The 18,209-nt window shown below is 34.7% G+C and overlaps 3 protein-coding genes across 3 annotated transcripts; 2 read left to right on the forward strand and 1 right to left on the reverse strand.

Moving 5' to 3' along the window:
• Positions 1-1,084: 1,084 nt before the first annotated feature.
• LOC133286082 (F-box/LRR-repeat protein 14) lies at positions 1,085-2,555 on the reverse strand. Its single transcript, XM_061483432.1, has one exon. The coding sequence runs from the start codon at positions 2,553-2,555 to the stop codon at positions 1,152-1,154; it is 1,404 nt and encodes a 467-aa protein (XP_061339416.1). The 3' UTR covers positions 1,085-1,151.
• Positions 2,556-11,004: 8,449 nt separating this feature from the next.
• Positions 11,005-11,449, forward strand: LOC133286019 (uncharacterized). Its single transcript, XM_061483353.1, has 2 exons — positions 11,005-11,253; positions 11,309-11,449. The coding sequence occupies exons 1-2, from the start codon at positions 11,005-11,007 to the stop codon at positions 11,447-11,449; spliced, it is 390 nt and encodes a 129-aa protein (XP_061339337.1).
• Positions 11,450-13,200: 1,751 nt separating this feature from the next.
• LOC133286109 (transcription factor bHLH18-like) lies at positions 13,201-15,424 on the forward strand. Its single transcript, XM_061483460.1, has 4 exons — positions 13,201-13,299; positions 13,440-13,925; positions 14,692-15,054; positions 15,246-15,424. The coding sequence occupies exons 1-4, from the start codon at positions 13,264-13,266 to the stop codon at positions 15,318-15,320; spliced, it is 960 nt and encodes a 319-aa protein (XP_061339444.1). The 5' UTR covers positions 13,201-13,263; the 3' UTR covers positions 15,321-15,424.
• Positions 15,425-18,209: the final 2,785 nt, after the last annotated feature.

Raw genomic sequence — 18,209 nt, forward strand, 5'->3', positions numbered from 1 at the left:
ATTTTAGCATCATTTTAAAAATAATAATAACAAACCTTAGACAATCAATTTTAACAAATGAGACAACAGTTCAAAACAATAATAATAAAAATTGCTTTAAAATGCCCAAAGAAATTCAATTTAAAAATAAACTCTTTCATAATCTAACCGACATATGAACAAAATTTAAATCACAATTGTATACAAAAAAAAAAATTTAAATCACAATGAACAATAATCTAGATTTCTACCTGAAATATTTCATTGGTTAGATCCAAGGCAGGGTACTGAAGGGGCAAAAAACACAAAGAAAAACATAGAGATCTAATAAACAAGTTGAGTTGGCCAAAGCACTGATACTTATTCCAGAAAAGAAAATGCATAGATGTATTCATAGCTAGTTTAGATTTTGGGTGGGCAAGGCATACCGAGTTCAGAGAGAATAAAACTGCAACATGCTAAGAACTTCCTTCCCGTAACCATTCTGCAGTTCATCCAAGAAGTTTTCTAAAGCTAGCTCAAAGGTATTGGGAGTGCCCAAAGCTTTATAAACTTCACATTAGTTGCTCTTCAACCAATGTGGGACTATATATCTCAACACGCCCCCTCACGCAAGAGCCCTCTTGGCTTGAAGCATGGATTATGCAACAAGCCCAATCTTTGGTTTACCTTTTTTGTGCTTCCACTTTAAAGTGGGGGACGGTGAGGCTCTGATACCATGTAAAGAACCTTGGGATACACCACCTCAAAAGCTAGCTCAAAGGGTGGGAGTGCCCAAGGCCTTATAAACTCCACCTTAGTTGCTCTTCAACCAATGTGGGACTATATATCTCAACAACATTCACTTCAAAAAGACTGCTACACCAATGGCATAGGCTTTGGTGCTGCCAATGCGAGCCCATGGCCAAAAAGGTTCATATCTTAAAGCATGCAGAAAGTTCCAATTTCAAATATGTAGTGAAGCATTTGGCTGAATAATATAGATCATATATTGCTGGAGATTTATTTATTTGATGACAAGATGTACAAAATAAATACAACAGAATTATCTTATGTATGTATATGTATGATATACAACATTTAGATATAAAGAAGCATTGTGAAAGTCGAGGCTGCATGTAAGCTTGTAAAAATGACCATGGACTTCACAATGTCCATAAAACCCAACAGGTTCAGTACATCCAAGATAAATCTTGCCTGAAAGACACAGACTTTGCAGCTCCTTGAGCACCTCTTTCAGAAATTTGAGGACAATCTTCAACGGCCAGGAAATCCAACTTGAATGATCCAACAAGTGGCTTTAATCCATCATCTGAGATCCCCAAACACTTGCTTAACCGTAAAATGCACAATCGGGGAAACTGACTCACAAGCTGTAGCCCCTCATCACTAATCTCTTGGCACCTGACAAGTTCAAGAGATTCAAGATATTCTGCCGAGCAAAGAGCTTCCATTCCAACATCATTGAAGGAATACACATGATCAAGAGCAAGCTGCCGAACTGGGCACTTTTGAATTAAGCAAAGTATTCCACTTAGTGTGAATGAGGAGGATGAGGGGAACTCCCCATCAGAAAAAGATATCCTCACTGATTCAAGCTTTGAGCAGTTTTGAGCTAAGGCTTTGAGACTCTCATCTGTTAATCTCAGTGGATTATTCACCAAGGAAGGCAGAGAAAAATCACATGGAACTCTGAATGAAACTGATTGAAGGTCACTTGACCTTTGAGATAAACAAATAATGTCAAAGTCCCTTACCCCAACACACATGTCTAGGTGAATTTTTTCCAAGTTCTTGCACTTCCGCAACACGCAAGCAAGTCCTCTCCCAGGACTGATGATGCAATTTACCAGGCTAAGTTCCAGCATATTTTCACATGGGACATGCTGCTTTTGCCACCTATCCACAGATAGACGATCATAAACTTTCATATATCTGTAATTAGCATCAACCTCAAATTGCAACCTTTTAAGTTTTTGCCAACCAGGGCCAAGCTTAATTAAGTCACCTTCACCAATGGCTCTACAGTTCTTAATGGAGAGTTCCTCAAGTGTTCCAAGCTTGCCAAGGTATTCAAGCCACTCCACACTGCTCACATTAAGGCATCTAATAAGGTGAAGCCTAGAGAGTTTCTTGCAACCGACAACAAGAGACAGAATGCCACAGCCAGTGATTCTTGGGGTGAAATTCAATCTCAAAGATGACAATTTGGAAGAAGAAGCCAAGTAACGAAGACCAACATCAGTGATAAACGTGCAGTAGCTCAAGGCGAGATCAGAGAGTAAAGGGCATTGATTTGCAAGAATAAAAAGTCCCTTATCATCCAACTGTTTTCCTAGCTTTGACATCCAACCAGAGTATGTAATCTCAACTTTGGACAAGTTGAGAAACCTCGTGCATAGACAGGTCAAAGCTTCATCTGCAGGATCCATTCCACATCCAACTTTTAGAGAATGCCTTTGTGCATTATCTAAATGATAAAGCCGTTTACAAGCTATGGAAACAGAGTTTCTGTCACTCGTTTTCTTTATCCTACTCATTATCTCCCACACTATATGCTCTGGTATGTTATCCATCAAGTACACTACAAGTATTCTCCTCTGCAAAAAAAAACAAAAAAACATCAAACATAAAATCCTCATCTCATACTCATAGACACTTACGATGAAACATAAAAAAATTCGATTAATCCAACATAGGACAGGAACCAAACAAGACTTTGTGTGATAACCAACTCGTGTGTTTGTTGCTCTGTCGGTCATCTATTAGCGAAAAGAAGAAACAAAAATAAAAAAACATGTAAATGCAATAAATCAGCCAGATCTAAACCGGAATTTCTAGGTAATGATTCATTTTCTTATAATTGAATTCGACTGGGATTGGAGAAACCATACGCGCAGAAGAACAAATAAGGAAAGCGAAAAATTATACATAAACAAACAGGGTAATTCAATGGTATCAGTATCAGGTGTAGAATTGAATTTGACAAAAGAACCACTTTATTTTCTCGGAAGAATGAAAATTATACAAATGAAACAACTATGCAATGCCATACGAAGAAAGAAGGAAGCGGAATGATGGATCAAATAACCTACCCTGCTCAGAATGCCTGACGAAGGAACAGAAAGAAAAAATGGAAGATATTAGATATCGATCATAAGATGGCTTAGATATTTTTTATTAATTCATCCATGGATCCTTCTTTTGTGACGGCCCAAAACAATACATCCTCCTTTTTTTGCTTTCAAGCCCAATTCAATTTCCAGATAAAGCTTTTCTTTTCTTTCCCCTTGTATATGGCTAGGTTAGGTGTTAGTTTGGTATTTTGGTATGGGCGTGGACACGGGAGTGAAATCTTCATGAATAAGTTTTCAATACAATTTAACCAATGAAATTGATTTGTGAATTGCCCCCGTTTTTTTTTTTTATATAAAGAAAAGGCCTAAGCCCATACAAATGACAGCACAAAACAAAACATAAAAGCTAACTATTACAAGTAGCCTTCCAACAAGAAGCCACATCAGTTATCAGTAAGAGGTGGATGTCGGGGGGAGAATCCCCCACACCCAATGATCTTCATGCTCTTCATTGTCAAGGATATAATTTGCTAACCAATTCACACAAGAATTTCTTTCCCTTAGAGTATGCTGGAAAGCCACAAATCATTCCCTATTGATCCATGTCCGGATGCGAGAGATCAAGTGATTCTCATGAACTGTTGCACCTCTTCTGGTGAGCACAATGATCACGCTTGCTGAGTCACTTTCTATAATCACATTTAGATGACCCTCACTTCAGGCCATCTCCATACCCCTTAGCACTCCCCACAATTCAGCCTTGAAAGAGGTACAACTCCCCAACTTATATGCAAAACCTCTAAGTAATGTGCCATTCGCATCCCGCAGCACAAATCCACAAGCTGCCGACTCAGGATTACCAAGCGTCGCCCCATTCATGTTCACCTTTATGACACAAACATTTGGGAACTTCCAAGTCATATCCCGTCATAGACAAAATGCCAACACTTGAACTTAGATGATTGTAAGCTGCCTCATCCACCTCACCAGCTAGTTTGCGAATTAAACTCTCCCTGATGCTATCAGGGATCGAAACAACCCCATGGAGAGTCTCATTCCGCCACTACTAAATTTTTCAGCATGTTACAAAAAATGTAGAGAACCACTTAGCCTCTAAACTGTTGGGTATGGCTCATACTTCGCATGTTGATGATGATCCTAGTTGTCGGGGTCAGCAGAAAGGCAACTGGGGTCCCGCTCCCAGGTGAGCGGGCGGAGGTCCGGGGGGCAGCGCCCCCAGGCCCGTAGAGGCTAGGTACTATTGTGGGCCTTTGCTTTATTGTAATTTTCTTAGCAGTTTGGGCTTGGGCCCATGAATAGCTGTTGTTAGGGTTTTCTCTTGTAAACCGAGTGACTTGTAACGAGTGACGGTGAGGTGAATATAGTACAGACAAGCTGGACGTAGCCTAAATTAGGTGAACCAGGGTAAATCGTTGTGTCTATTCTCTCTCGCTCTTTTCTTTTTCGTTTTCGATTTATGTGTGGTCGATTTCCACCATAAACAACCACCACCAATTTTGGCAAAGTTCCACGCTATCCAATGTTCCAAGTCACCAAGGAAGAAATCAGCAACTTAACAGTTGGCACAATTTGAAGCCATAGAGACTTCACTGCATGGCTATCCCTAAGGGCATGTATAGTGGTCTCTCTCTTAATCTTACACATTGGACACAAATCATTTCTAACACCCGATAAGGTTGTTCTACATTTCGTTAAGAGTTTATAAAGCATCACTTTCCACATAGTAATTTTAATCTTTTGTGGGCCTTTCCATCTCCACAGATCAAGCCAAAGGTTACTCACAGCTACTCCTACGTCAGATTGCACTATAAGAGCATCATAAATGGACTTAACTGAGATTAGATTATCACCCTTCAAGAATCATGATTTCCTGTCAAGTTCATCAAACTCGCAAGATGTTTATGACCTCAACAGGGAGCAAGTCGTCCTTCAGATATTCAAAGTCTCATTCACCATTAGGTGTAATAATCTCTGACACTTTTGTACCTAAGTTGATTATGGACTCCTTACTAGTAAGGCGCTCTTGCAAGGAGAAAGAATTAGAGAGCCACTTATATTGCCAGAAGTTGATTTGCTTACCATCACCAAGCTCCCAAGTTAAGCAGTCCCTCCATGTCCTTCCATACTCTGCACATGTTCTTCCAGAGATTCGAGTCACTTGCACGCACCACAAAAGAGCCATAATTATGTCTATTTGACTCGTATTTGGCCTGAAGCACCTGCACCCGCAACTGGTTAGGTTCCGTGGCATACTTCCAAGCTTTCTTTGCTAAAAAAGCATCATTCATCAATTCTATTCTTTTCACCCCCAGACTGCCTATAGGCTTCGGTAGTGTGACAATGTTCCAATTAATGAGACGATGGGTTTTTCTTTTGTCTTTATCTCCCCCATGTAAAATTTTTCTGAATCCTTTCTATCTCCATGCAAACTGATAAGGGCATCTTACAGCTTTGCATTTGAAATAAGGGAATAAACGCCATGACAAATTATGCCAAGGTAATATAACCTGTGTGGGACAAGCATTGTTGCTGTCAGGAATTAAGTTTATCTCTAATATTCCCCTCAATACATGCATATAGGTCTCTAGTCACTCTCCCTTATTACATCCTTTATCCTAAGTAACGACCCACATTCTTCACGTGCTTAAATCCACTCTTTTGAACAATTTTACCCATCATTTCTTTGCTTGTGTTTTTCGAAAAGAATACATTCATTTTCTCCACACTTAATTTCTCTCCTGAAGCTTCTTCAAACAAGTTAAGACAGTTTAATAGAGTGTCAAGTTGGTCTACACTAGCTTCCATGAAGATCATTAGGTCAACAACAAATGCAAGATGGAAAATATGAGGACCACCCTTACCAACTCGAATTGGTTCCCATATGCCCCACTTGTAGCAGTGTTGATGATGTGAGACAACTTTTTCATTGCAATCACAAACAAATATGGCAAAAACAGGTCACCCTGACATCAGAAAGAAGATTTGGAAGATAATAGATATTTTTTTAATTCGTCCATGGATCCTTCTTTTATGACGGCCCAAAACAATACATCCTCCTTTTTTTGCTTTCAAGCCCAAGCCCAAGCCCAAGCCCAATTCAATTTCCACATAAAACTTTTCTTTTCTTTCCTCCTTTTATATTGCTAGGTGTTAGTTTGGTATGGGCGTGGACATGGGAATGAAAGATTCATGAATAAGTTTTCAATACAATTTAACCAATGAAATTGATTTGTGAATCTTTCACCGCCCCCGTTTTTACTCCTACAAAGCCCCTAAATAAATAACTAGTCCATTTCATCTATTATTGGTACAAGAGAAATTTTTTTGTGTCCGGAAATCATGATTTCCAGTAATATAAAAAGAAATCCAATTTACCGAAAATGATATAAAAAAAATTGTTTGGTAGACATAAATATTACCGGAAATATTTAATAATTTTACTGAGTATATGTTTGATTGTTAGTAAAATATTATCGGTAATATATGATGATTTTACAAAATTAACCTTAACTTTTCAAAACATATTCTTCAACGGGTATTGATGTGTGTTGGGAGTATTGTTGTCTAAAAAATATGTTGATCTGCTTTCCCTCCCCCAGTAATTATGAAAACCGCCTAATTTTTTGTAATCCCAACAGTAACTTTTCTTTGCAAAATGCTTTACCGGTAAACCTTAGATATCCGGGAATTGATTTTTGATACTTATACCAAACATGGTGTTATGGAATATTTCCATATCCTAACCACCTACCCAAGGATTCCTTAAAGGATAATTCTCCAATTATTCTAACAATATAAAACAGTAAGGCAGCTAAGGATAGAGTTCCTATCCCAACAGAAATGAAGTTGAATCCTACTACCACTGGGAGATCTACACAAGCCCAAGAGGTAACCCTTATAAATAAGAGTTTAAAAATCACAGGTACACAGTCTGAACTCATTTACTACTTCTGCTCACACTGTGCACACACCCACGTCTCGGCTTTATGCCTATTGCTTGTGTGCAGTGATGAGGATATTTGCTATAAGCCAACCAAGATACCTATCTATAGGATATCTCTGAGCGCATACTCTTGAGGTATCATTATACGATTTAATAAAACCGAACACATGGTAATTGACATTTACCAAAAAAGATTTATCAGTAATCCTTGTGATATCCTTCTACCAAACACTCCCTTAGAGAATTCTAATGTCAATGTACTGCTTAAATGGAGTTGCTTCGCAAATGATCAAGAGTTTAATTGAATTTATTCTTAAATGTAAAAAAAAATTACGTTATTGTCAAGTAATATGCTTTTCTTTATTTATTTTTTAGCAAGTATTTTCTAACATATCTTCCAAGACTAGTCCAAAATAAGTTATAGGAAGTTTTTCGCTCGGGAGATCTGTTGGACCTCCAAGCGGTCCCTTTCAATGAACAAGTCCAAGAAAAACAAATCAAGCCTGAAGAAAGGCCTATATACCACGTTGGACTGTGGTATGTTATGTGCTTTTTAAAATATATGACCGATTCTGTTATTGTGTGTGATTTAATCATTGTTTTTAAGGTTGTAGAAGATAAAAAAAAAATGTTGATATATAAGAAAAGACTAAAACACGTATCACCTAACACAATTATACATCCCTCACTACTAGGTTAATCCTAGTGACTTTAATTTTATCTCTTATATATACATAAAAATATATAGAGTTCATATTTTTTTTTTCTCTCTTCTCTTCACATGATCCCACACAAATGAGATTATTATTTTTTATATTGTAGATGATAATTTTATCTTCTATACATATATAAAAATGTGTGGGACTTATGTGACGATAACAGAAAAATATAGATTCCATATACTTTTAATTTTATATATATGTAAGAACTAAAATTTATCTCATATCAGAGAAATATTAATCTCGTTAAAAATATATACCCGCTCCACGAATTGAGGGTGCATTTAAAATACTTATGTGGTTTTGGCTCTAACTCTTCATTTACCCTTTTGAAAGTTACCATTCATTTGTACGATATCGAGGTCAGGAATGCCAAATTATTTCTAAAGGATGGCTTCGAACTAGTAGCCTTAGGGTGCATTTAAAATATTTTTATGATTGTTACCAAAAAAAAAATGATTATTTAGTAAAAAATATATTTTTATGATATATTCTTTTTTTAAAAAAAATCTTTTCAAATATAATAAAAGTACGAAAATAAATTTTCTAAATTTTTAAAAATATTTATACATATATCATAAAATGTTTAAAATTTTTATCCATATCAAAATAATTATCACTTTAAAATTTTTAAATTGTTTATTATTTTTTAACAAAAAATTTAGAATATATTAAATTTTTTTCTAATTTCATCTTTATAATTATTATCTCCACTAAATAAAATGAGAAAGAGCATTTATAGAGTAAAAGGATATTTTAGTTTAACGTAGTTATATTTTTCTAATTTTTTTTCAAAAATGATTTTATTATTCTTGTTTAAAACATATTAAATAATAATTTTTAGAACAACTTTTTTTAACTAAAAATATTTTTCCCTAGAAAATAAAAATAAAAATCAGGCTCTTAGCTCCACTAACTTATCCTTTCAATGGAGTTAAATAAGTAGGTATTGGAATACAAAATAAAAATAAAAAAATTAAGTAGGTATTGGCATTTATTTCATTCTGGATTTAACCGACAACCCTATGCCTTCTTTTCTCTTTCACATAATTAGGCACGATATGGGCCTATTTATTTTTGTGAGTATGATACACAACAAGCATTTTGTTGGGTGCTGATTATTTTAATAAAATAAAATAATTAAAATTTTAATAAATATTGAGAGACCTTATCCGAATATCATAATGAAGAATAAATTCAATTGATGCATCGCAAATTCAGTACATATGCTATTTATTTTATATTACGTTAACAAAAAATATCATATCATCTGGTCAGTTATCATTTAATTTTTTTCTTTTTTCAAATAATGTGATATTTTTATTTATATTATAAAATAATTGACAAATGAACTAAATCTTCTATACATCTTGCACTAAAGATTTATTTCATAATGAGAGACCTTCTATATTTCAACTTCAAAGCGAGCTCTACATCTCTTTCAATAGCTTAGCAGCGCGTGGACAAAACCCATGGTTCATGAAATCCATGATATGTACAAAACTATGTATGCTCAAGTAAGAGTTATATTCCAACTTCCCATTGCTACTATATATAGTAAGTCAATGGCACCCTTTGGTTCAATTCTATCAATATCATCCGAATTACATAAAATAAATTAAGTAGGGTATGATTTTTTCCTGTTGGTCGAAAAAAACAAACCTCCTGCAGAGATATTAAAAAACGTGCTAGTTTTATTTTTATTTTTTTCAAAGTGGTGGGACATATAGCATTTTTATGTTCTGTTACATGAAAATCAATTACCCCCAAATTAAAACCACACAATTACATATAGAAGTCGCTTTTCAGTTGTTTTCTTTTGGGCTTAGGCCTCTCTATTGTATTAAAAAAAATAAAATCGTTTTTCAGTTGGGGTCGGAACTGGTTTCCAAAGTCGTTTATCTGACAACGTGCATTGATTTTTTGATAAACACGCGTTACCACAGAAAAAAATATATGTACTCGTAGTCGTAATTTAATGTAAAGATTATGTTGTCTGATTGGTTAATGTCACTTATTTATCAACTGTCAGTACAGTCGTCCCCACTTCGAGATCATTTTCTGTACAACGAAATAGGTATTCCCTCTCCCCTAAGGCAGTGAGAGTGAAGGATGTATGGATAACCCCTTTGAGCGGTTGGTGGAAATTGAATATCGACGGGGCTGTGGAGAATCTCATCAACAAAGCTACATGTGGATAGGGGTGATAAACGAACTAACAATCTTTTAGGGATCTTTGACTTGGCTCGTAAAGATCTGAGCTTGAACTTGTTGTATAAGAGCTCGTTTAATAAAAAGGTCTTAGGCTCATTTTTATTTTTATTTTTATTTTTTATACTATTTATAATAGCTCTCTTTCTCCAATCCATTTCACTCCATTCTATTGGTTAAATAGAATTTTTGAATGATTTTGTTTTATATTATGTTGTTTGGATATACATTGAATTTATGAATATCTATAGAATTACTAGTCCTGTTGATTGTATATTCTGTTTGGATAAATTTTGTTGTCTTATTTTTTTTAGAGTAAATACATTTTTCGATCCTTAGCAAATTTTACAATACCCGCTTTAGTCCCTAGCAAATAAAAAGACTATTCGTGGGCCTTAAAAAATTCAAAGTGGACCCATTTTAGTCCTTTTGAGGGACTAATGTGGGTCTTTTTTGAATTTGTGAAAGATCACGATTTCAACTAAATGGGTCCATTTTGAATTTCTTAGGGTCCACAATAGCCTTTTTATTTGCTAGGGACTAAAGCAAGCATTATGAAATTTGCTGAAGACCAAAAATGGTATTTACTTTTTTTAAACAGGCTAAATCGGGTTTTTTTTTTTTTTTTTTGTAAATAAGTCAAGTCACATGCCGATAATTATATTAATTATATTCATAACAGGTAACAAGCTTGGTCAGTCTAACACATTTAAACACAAGCTTAGCCTTTTAATACCAAAGCTCGGCTCGACTCGGCCCGTTAACACCTACTTGTGGGGGACTCATTAGCAGAGCCAGCAAAACGGACTCGGCTCGGCGGGTCAACCCGCCCAACCCGCCAAACGAGACGGGGCGAGCTGAGTTTTACAACCCATCTCAAAAGCGGGGCGGGGCAGACTCATTTTTTGGCAGGTTGATGGCAGGCATAGGCGGGTCAGTGTAAAACAGGCTCGGGCTGGCGGGCCAACCCGCCAAACGGGACGGGGCGGGCTGAGTTTTTCAACCCACTTTCAAAAGCGGGACGGGACGGGCTGACTAATTTTTTGGCGGGTTAATGGCAGGGTGGGCCGGGCCGCCCACTTTGCCACCTCTACTCGTTAGAGATGAAAAGGGTAACTGGGTGAGAGGTTTCACTTACAGAATTAGGGTGTACACTCCTCTAATAGCAGAGCTTTGGGCAATTCTTAAGGGGTTGAAAATGGTCTGGGACTGTGGGGCTAGGAAACTGATAGTTGAAGGAGATTCTTCTCTAGCTATGGGAGCGATAGCAGAGGGAGATGACAATGGGAACATCGCTCAGCTCGTAAAGAGTATTATGGAATGGTCCAAACTGAATGGAGAGATTAATTTCAATACAGTTAGAAGAGATGCGAATAGGATGTGCGGAGTTTTTAGCACATTTCCATTGTAATATTGATGATCTTTTGTCTATTCATCAAGTTCCCCCTGCTAATCTTGAGTGGATGCTGGCTCAAGAGATGGGATCTGTAAGTAGTTAGTTTTTTTTTTTTTGTGTTTTGGGCATCTGCCCCTTCTTTTACTAAAAAATAATAGGTATTCCCTGCTACAGAAAACAAGAAAATAAATATAAAAATAAAGATAATATAATTAAGTTACTTTTTGTCATATTTTATAAAAAAAAATTATATAACAACTGGTCTATATACTTATAGCATTAGAAAATATTTTTCACTTTTCACACGTAGTATTTTACTCATGTTTTTTTATATATAAAATTAAGAATTAATATAATATATGGTATTTATAATTTCTTTTTCTATTTTTTATATAACTTAATATGAACGCCTCGTACTTTTATATATATATATATAAAATAATTTTTTTTTCCTAAACTTGAGAAACATTAATCTCAATATTAAATACAACACGCCGAGCCCATGCAAAGGGTTTGGTTAAGATATGCCAGATTCCACCAAGTATACAAATGGAACCCAACCATATGTTTCAAGGGTCCTGGATATGTAACTGCTCAAGACATCATTTTACCACCTTCTGTAGAACTCGTTGATAAAAATCATGATTCTCAAGAATATATTAAGAAAGCTATTTTACCGAGAATGTTAAAAAAAAAATTATTTGTTAGGTCAAAATATTACCGGAATTTTATCAGAAAAAAGTGAAAAATTTACCCAATGTGTGGAATTCCAAGAATATCACTAAAAAGGAATACCACTTCTTTGATAATATTCTTGAATAGCATTTTGAAAAAAAAAATTGTAAATAAAACAAAATTTTGGAAAAATCATATTCCCAAAAAAAAATTCAAAATTTTTATATCAAATGTGGATAAAGAAAATTATCACTATCATTTTCGTAAAAACCTCACAAAATTTCTCATATCAAACAACCCCCAAAGAGAAATAAGTACAATTACAGAATTACTACTACTACAAAATGGTAGTACTGTACAAGTGAAAAACGTGTTTTAATATTGTAAAATAATTTTTTTATATTGTAGGAAAAAAATTATAAAATGTAGTAAAAATAAAATTACAAATGAATAAGAGAAAAGAGAAAAAATAGAGGTAAAATTCATCCCATATTTATCTATGGGTTATACATGTATAATGTTACATGAAAAACACTATTTGATCATGCACTAACATAAAAGAAGAGAGAGAAAATGAGTTGAGAAAAGAGAAAATAAAAAATTGTGGATCTCACATCTGTTTGTTTGTGTAGGAAAACAAGCTTTCATCTTGTTACATAATAGATACATTTCCCCTTATCTATACTAAAAATGTGTTTCTTATGCAAAATAAAAGAGATAAATATAAGACTTTAATACATGTAGACATGCTTCACTTGAAAAGGAAGTCTTTTCCAGCTCTGTAAAGTTAAGCAACTTTTGGTTTTTGGACTGAACCCAGCGCACGCATTAGACAGTATCGGATTCATGAAAAAAATTATTAACTAGTCACGTTACGACAAATAATAACCGCATGATCCATAATTATCCAAGCAACTAGGATTGAAGTTCAGCGTAGATGATTTGCCTCTAACTGAATAATAAATAGTTATTTACCAAAAAAACACACTGATGAGATAATACAGGACCAGGAGGGCCCAGGGAATAATGTCAATTATCCACATTTGTTTCCTCTCTTAAATTCCTCCAAATGATTTGCACTTCGTACATGAGGAAGTAGTTGAAGAAATAAAAGTTGCATTCCCATTGAGTCTTTAATTTGTTTTTTTTTTTCTTTATCTTCCATTCATTCCTCCATATCCCCCCAAACACAAACAATTGAAGCGTCTTCTTTGCTTGTGTTGTGCCTGAAATCCGAAAACAATGGAGTGGCCATGGCACAGCTTGTTCTCTGATGAGGTAACTAAAATTATTAATTAATGTCACGCTCACCCAACGTTAAGTTATATGATAAGCGTCGTTTCAACCCAAAATCTTAAAATATTAGGTGATACTAAATTAATTATTTTATACCTGTAACTATGTATGAATTGTTATAGGAAATCGAAGATGGTGATTACTTCAACCATCGCCACAACAACCCAGTGGACGATGGAGAATCTGTTCTTCTGCAACACTCTGCTTTCTACTCTGAGATCCAAAGTGAGACAACCTTTGACGACCACACAGGATTCCTCAACAACGTCAAGAGTAGCAAACTTTTGACAAAGAGCGACATCTCCAACTCTATTGCGTCCCAAAATTCGAAGGAGAAATCTGCCACCTCCCCACCGTCCTATATTCTGTCTTTCTGTGACTCCACCGTGGTAGCAGCTACCCGCGACGGAGCTTACGGCGGAAAGCACCCCAACCGTGAGCAAACACGCAGTGGGCGCGTGAGTTCCTTAAAAGGGGCCAATCAAATAAAAATGAAGCCTAGAAAATCTTCGGAGTCTCTGGATCACATCATGGCAGAGAGAAAAAGGAGACAGGAACTGACCCAGAGATTCATAGCACTTTCAGCCATTATTCCTGGCTTGAAGAAGGTCAGTCATTTATTGCTTTGCACTTTTGAATTTTGGATTTCTATTTCACGTGTTGGAAATTCACACATCGAAAATAGAAAAGAGTAAGAAAAGAGAAATTGAACAAAGTGATTTACCTTGTTTCAAGAAGAATTTTGATGGTCCCAACCACATTTTTTCACTAATTTGTACTAATCAAAATCACATAACTATTGAGAAGAGAGGAGAAATAAAAAAAAAAAGAAGAAATTGTTCAAGCATCACACCCGTGGACGAAAGGATCACATGGGATCTGGAGCACTAAGTTCGTACTTAATGTAGGTTACATTTCTCCGTTTCACTCTTAATGTAGATTATGTTTGTCCGTACTATACTCGTCTCACGGACACTTACAAGTAACTTAATTTAGAAGAAGAATATAAATAAGATTAAGAAAATCTTAACAACAATTATTCATGGGTTCAAGCTCAATTTACTAAGAATCATACCCAACACTTCAACCCTAAGTTTGATTATCCAATTGTTAACTTTTAAGTTTCTTTTTATAATTGTCTAATTTGAAGTTTGAGAATGAAATGGTTCTTACAAGTCACTTAATTTAAAAGAGGAATATAAATAAGATTAAAAAAATTCTAATAATAATTATTCATGGGTTCAAGCTCAATCTACTAAGAACCATACCCAACACTTCACCCTTAAGTTTGATTATCCAATTGTTAACTTTTAAGTTTTTTTTTTGTAATTGTTTAATTTGAAGTTTGAGAATGAAATGGTTTATGATGTCTAGATTGACAAGGCCTCAATACTTAAGGAAACAGTCACTTATGTGAAACAACTTCAAAATCGAGTAAAAGAGTTGGAGGAACAAAGCTCCAAGAAGATCGTAGAGTCAATATCGTTCATCAATAAAGCCAATTTCTACATTGAGGAAGGGACTGCCTCTGATGATTCCCACAAATTCAATGTAGCACTCCCTGAACTCGAAGCAAGAGTCTTGGAAAAGGAAGTACTCATCCGAATCCACTGCGAGAAAAACAAAGGCGTTTTGCTCAAAATATTGACCCATATTAAAAATCTTGATCTCTCCATTGTAAGCACTAGTGTCTTACCATTTGGGAACTTCGCCCATGACGTTACCATTATTGCTCAGGTACTCAACAATATATCTTTGAAGGAGTATATAGATTAAGATTATTCCAATTCATGTCCGTTATCAATGAAGAATTATGATTTGTGATCACCCTATTAGTATTTTATTCATACTCATTAGTTATACACGTGAATATATGAGGATTGAGGAACACTAATATAACTTTGAAAATTGCTATACCTATGGTGCAGATGGGTGAGAAATACAACGTAACTGTGAAGGATCTAGTGAAAAGCCTCGGAGTGGCTCTCTTGGAGTCCACCTGACATACAACAGTGATCCATGCGAGAGTGTCAAAAACGAGTGCACTAGTTTTTTGTTTTTTAAGGATTTGGAAGTTTTTGATTGGCATTACACTCTCTTACATGAATTCCTTCTTGCCCTTCATTGCGACATCCTAGTCTTGCATGAATCAATGAGTTAAAGAAGTAAAATTTATTTTATTTTGTGTCCAAATCACCTTTTCTAATTTCAAAAATGAAAATTTTGAATAAATATAACCGTTATAAGAAATGAACAAAGCAAAATCCAAATGTTTTGGAAGTTATAAATATTATATTTAAAATAATAGTAAGGATATTCTAACTACCAAAAATTCTTACTACCTATCACATCACCATTGGATCAAAGAGAGAGAATGTTAAAAAGTTTTTGAAGAGAGAGAAAATGTTAATCTAATGGTGATTAAATATGTAGTAAGTTGGTAGTGGAAATTTTTGGTAGTGAAAATATCTCTTCTCAAATAATAAATATTCGTTTGCTACAGTGACAGTAGTATTAATGTGTAATTGAAGCTTGTATGTTTCTTGGTGCGCAAGAAATTGAAGGAGTAGGAAAAGGTGATGCAAAGATTATGCTGCATGTATAGAAGACAATTAAATCACATTGTGTAATTGCATGAGCGAACTGGATATTGTTTATTCAAACCTGTAATGCCCTGATGGCATTTTTATTTCTTGTTCTTTCTATACAAGGAGCTGCTTTCTTGATCAAAATATTTTTACCAGACAATTTAGCAAGTCAATTGCTACTATGAAAACTGAAATGTGTCTTAATAAATATGTAGCATGATCTTGAAGTGAATGCAGGCTTTTACGAGAAGATTTAGAAAGCTCGAGGAGTTGATGAGGTGAATGCCAGGCTTTTAAAAGAAGTTTTAGAAAGATGTTGAAGCCTCAATTTGCAGTTCTAATTGACCCTGCTTCCCACCCTTTTATGATGGCGAAAGCGTGTAGAAAATATAGCTAAATAGAAAATTAGAATTTTCATAAAAGAGTAATCATTTGATTCTCAATTTCTAATTATTAAAATAACCAAATTCAACTACTACAACAAGAGAGTCTTAAGCACTCTTTAATACACTAATTACAAATTGATTCAAAATTCAAAATCTAAAATCATAGAAGTAAGAAAAATTCCTAAAATAAATACGATGATAATTAACTTCTAAAAATAAAATAATTACAATTAAATCATTCAAAACACATCCCAAATATTAGATTTCAAATCATGCAAAATGTGGTGCTTTTTTTTCTTGCCAAAAAAATCACAATCATATCTGCTGCTTCATTCGCACTTAGATTTGATCGAAACTTATTATATTTCAAATTATTTTTTCTTTTAACAATTGAGTCATACTTATTGGACGACAATTTTAGTTGATTTTGGGCTTCTTGAATCAATGATTGGGTCATGTGTAATGAGCAAACTGCAAGTGCATCATTTTGTTTCCTGTATGAAGGGGGTTGATAATGTATTTATGGCTATGGATGTAAATAGGGTAGGCTAGATTTTGTCATAAATATCGTAAGCCTGTGTAAAATACCTTAATCTCGACCTGACCTGTTAGCCTTGTGTAGGCATGAATTTTAAGTCTGATCTTACCTATATTTAAAAAACAAAAGTCTTGACCTAGACTTTTTAGCCTGTTTAAGCCTATTAAATATTCAATAATCAAAAAAATAATTAAATTAATATTATTTTATGATTAAAATAATAATTTTATTTATTTTATTTAAAATAAATAATATGATATAGGCCTAATATTTAATAAAAAAACCTGCAACCTATTTTTTTAAAGCCTAAACCTGTTCTTTTTGACTATATGTAATCGGCCAAACCTGACTTGATATAGGTTAGGTCGCAGGCCCCTGTAGGCCGACTTAACCGATTTACACCCCTATTTATAGCACACCAAATCATTCTCACAAACAGTAACATTTAAGGGTATTTTTGTCTTTCAGCTTGTGTTATCAAAATGTTGTTCCATGTTGATACGTGTTATTACATTTGTTTCAGTTATTTTTTTTATTTTTTGTATAAACCATAGTCCAAGGGTATCGGGGGGCAATCCCGTTCGAGCAGAGAATATCCATATCATGATATGGTTATATTTTTGAAAAGGGTTTTTTTATATCACAAGGACTTGAACCCAAGACCTTTCTATTTTCATTCATATATAATATGTCTCTCTTTTCGAAACCCGAAATATGACATGTCGACCTTGCTATTTTTCAGTTCTCCTCTTTTCTTTAATCTCTGTGTGTTGTGCAAGCTCATCCCTAGGAGAAAAACTTTGGCGCATCGGAACACCGAACTCGGTGTTCCTTTTTACTAAAAAGAAAATAAAATTAGTACTTAAAGGGAAGTATAAAAACAAGCTTGGGTGAAAAGGAATTTTTTTTTCCTTTTCAGTAGAATGGAGCACTAAAATCGATGCTCCTAGTATACCAAAGCTTTTCTCCGTCTCTAGGAGCTGGGTGGTGGTTTGAGAGAAAAAATGTTCTTCGGTGGTGGCTTCTTGAAGGCATCAAGAAGCTCAAAAGCAGTGTTGCAGACAAGTGGAGGTTCTGGTACTATCAATGTGCATATTTGTCGTTATATTTGTTGTTTGTAGTCTGTATGTGATATTATTGGCTGTGTTAGGGTTCTTGATTTGATTGTGTAATAATTTGGGGGGTTTAGGGTTTGCTTTGGGTGTTTTAAAGCTTAGCTGAATATTTTGTATCTTATATTATTGTTTTTCATATTGCAAGCACAAGGAATGGATTCCCATAGTGACCTTGTGGATGTAGGAATCTTGGTTTAACATCCAAGTTCTGATTACTATTTTTTTATGTTAAGTTGAATTTTTTTTCTCTTGTTTATATTCTTTT

The sequence above is a fragment of the Gastrolobium bilobum genome, unplaced genomic scaffold (genome assembly GCF_033153095.1).
Source record: "Gastrolobium bilobum isolate Gb01-03AN ecotype WA unplaced genomic scaffold, APGP_CSIRO_Gbil_v1 utg38290, whole genome shotgun sequence".
NCBI lineage: Eukaryota > Viridiplantae > Streptophyta > Magnoliopsida > Fabales > Fabaceae > Gastrolobium > Gastrolobium bilobum.

What these genes read in the sequence shown, in the direction of transcription:
- LOC133286019 (XM_061483353.1), top strand. Translation starts at nt 11,005, where the DNA reads ATGGCAGGGTGGGCCGGGCCGCCCACTTTGCCACCTCTACTCGTTAGA. An exon ending in ATGGGAACATCGCTCAGCTC is followed by an intron (nt 11,254 to 11,308) that starts GTAAAGAGTATT and finishes ATTTCAATACAG; the next exon opens with TTAGAAGAGATGCGAATAGG.
- LOC133286109 (XM_061483460.1), top strand. Translation starts at nt 13,264, where the DNA reads ATGGAGTGGCCATGGCACAGCTTGTTCTCTGATGAG. An exon ending in ACAGCTTGTTCTCTGATGAG is followed by an intron (nt 13,300 to 13,439) that starts GTAACTAAAATT and finishes GAATTGTTATAG; the next exon opens with GAAATCGAAGATGGTGATTA. An exon ending in ACGTTACCATTATTGCTCAG is followed by an intron (nt 15,055 to 15,245) that starts GTACTCAACAAT and finishes CCTATGGTGCAG; the next exon opens with ATGGGTGAGAAATACAACGT.
- LOC133286082 (XM_061483432.1), bottom strand. Translation starts at nt 2,555, where the DNA reads ATGGATAACATACCAGAGCATATAGTGTGGGAGATAATGAGTAGGATA.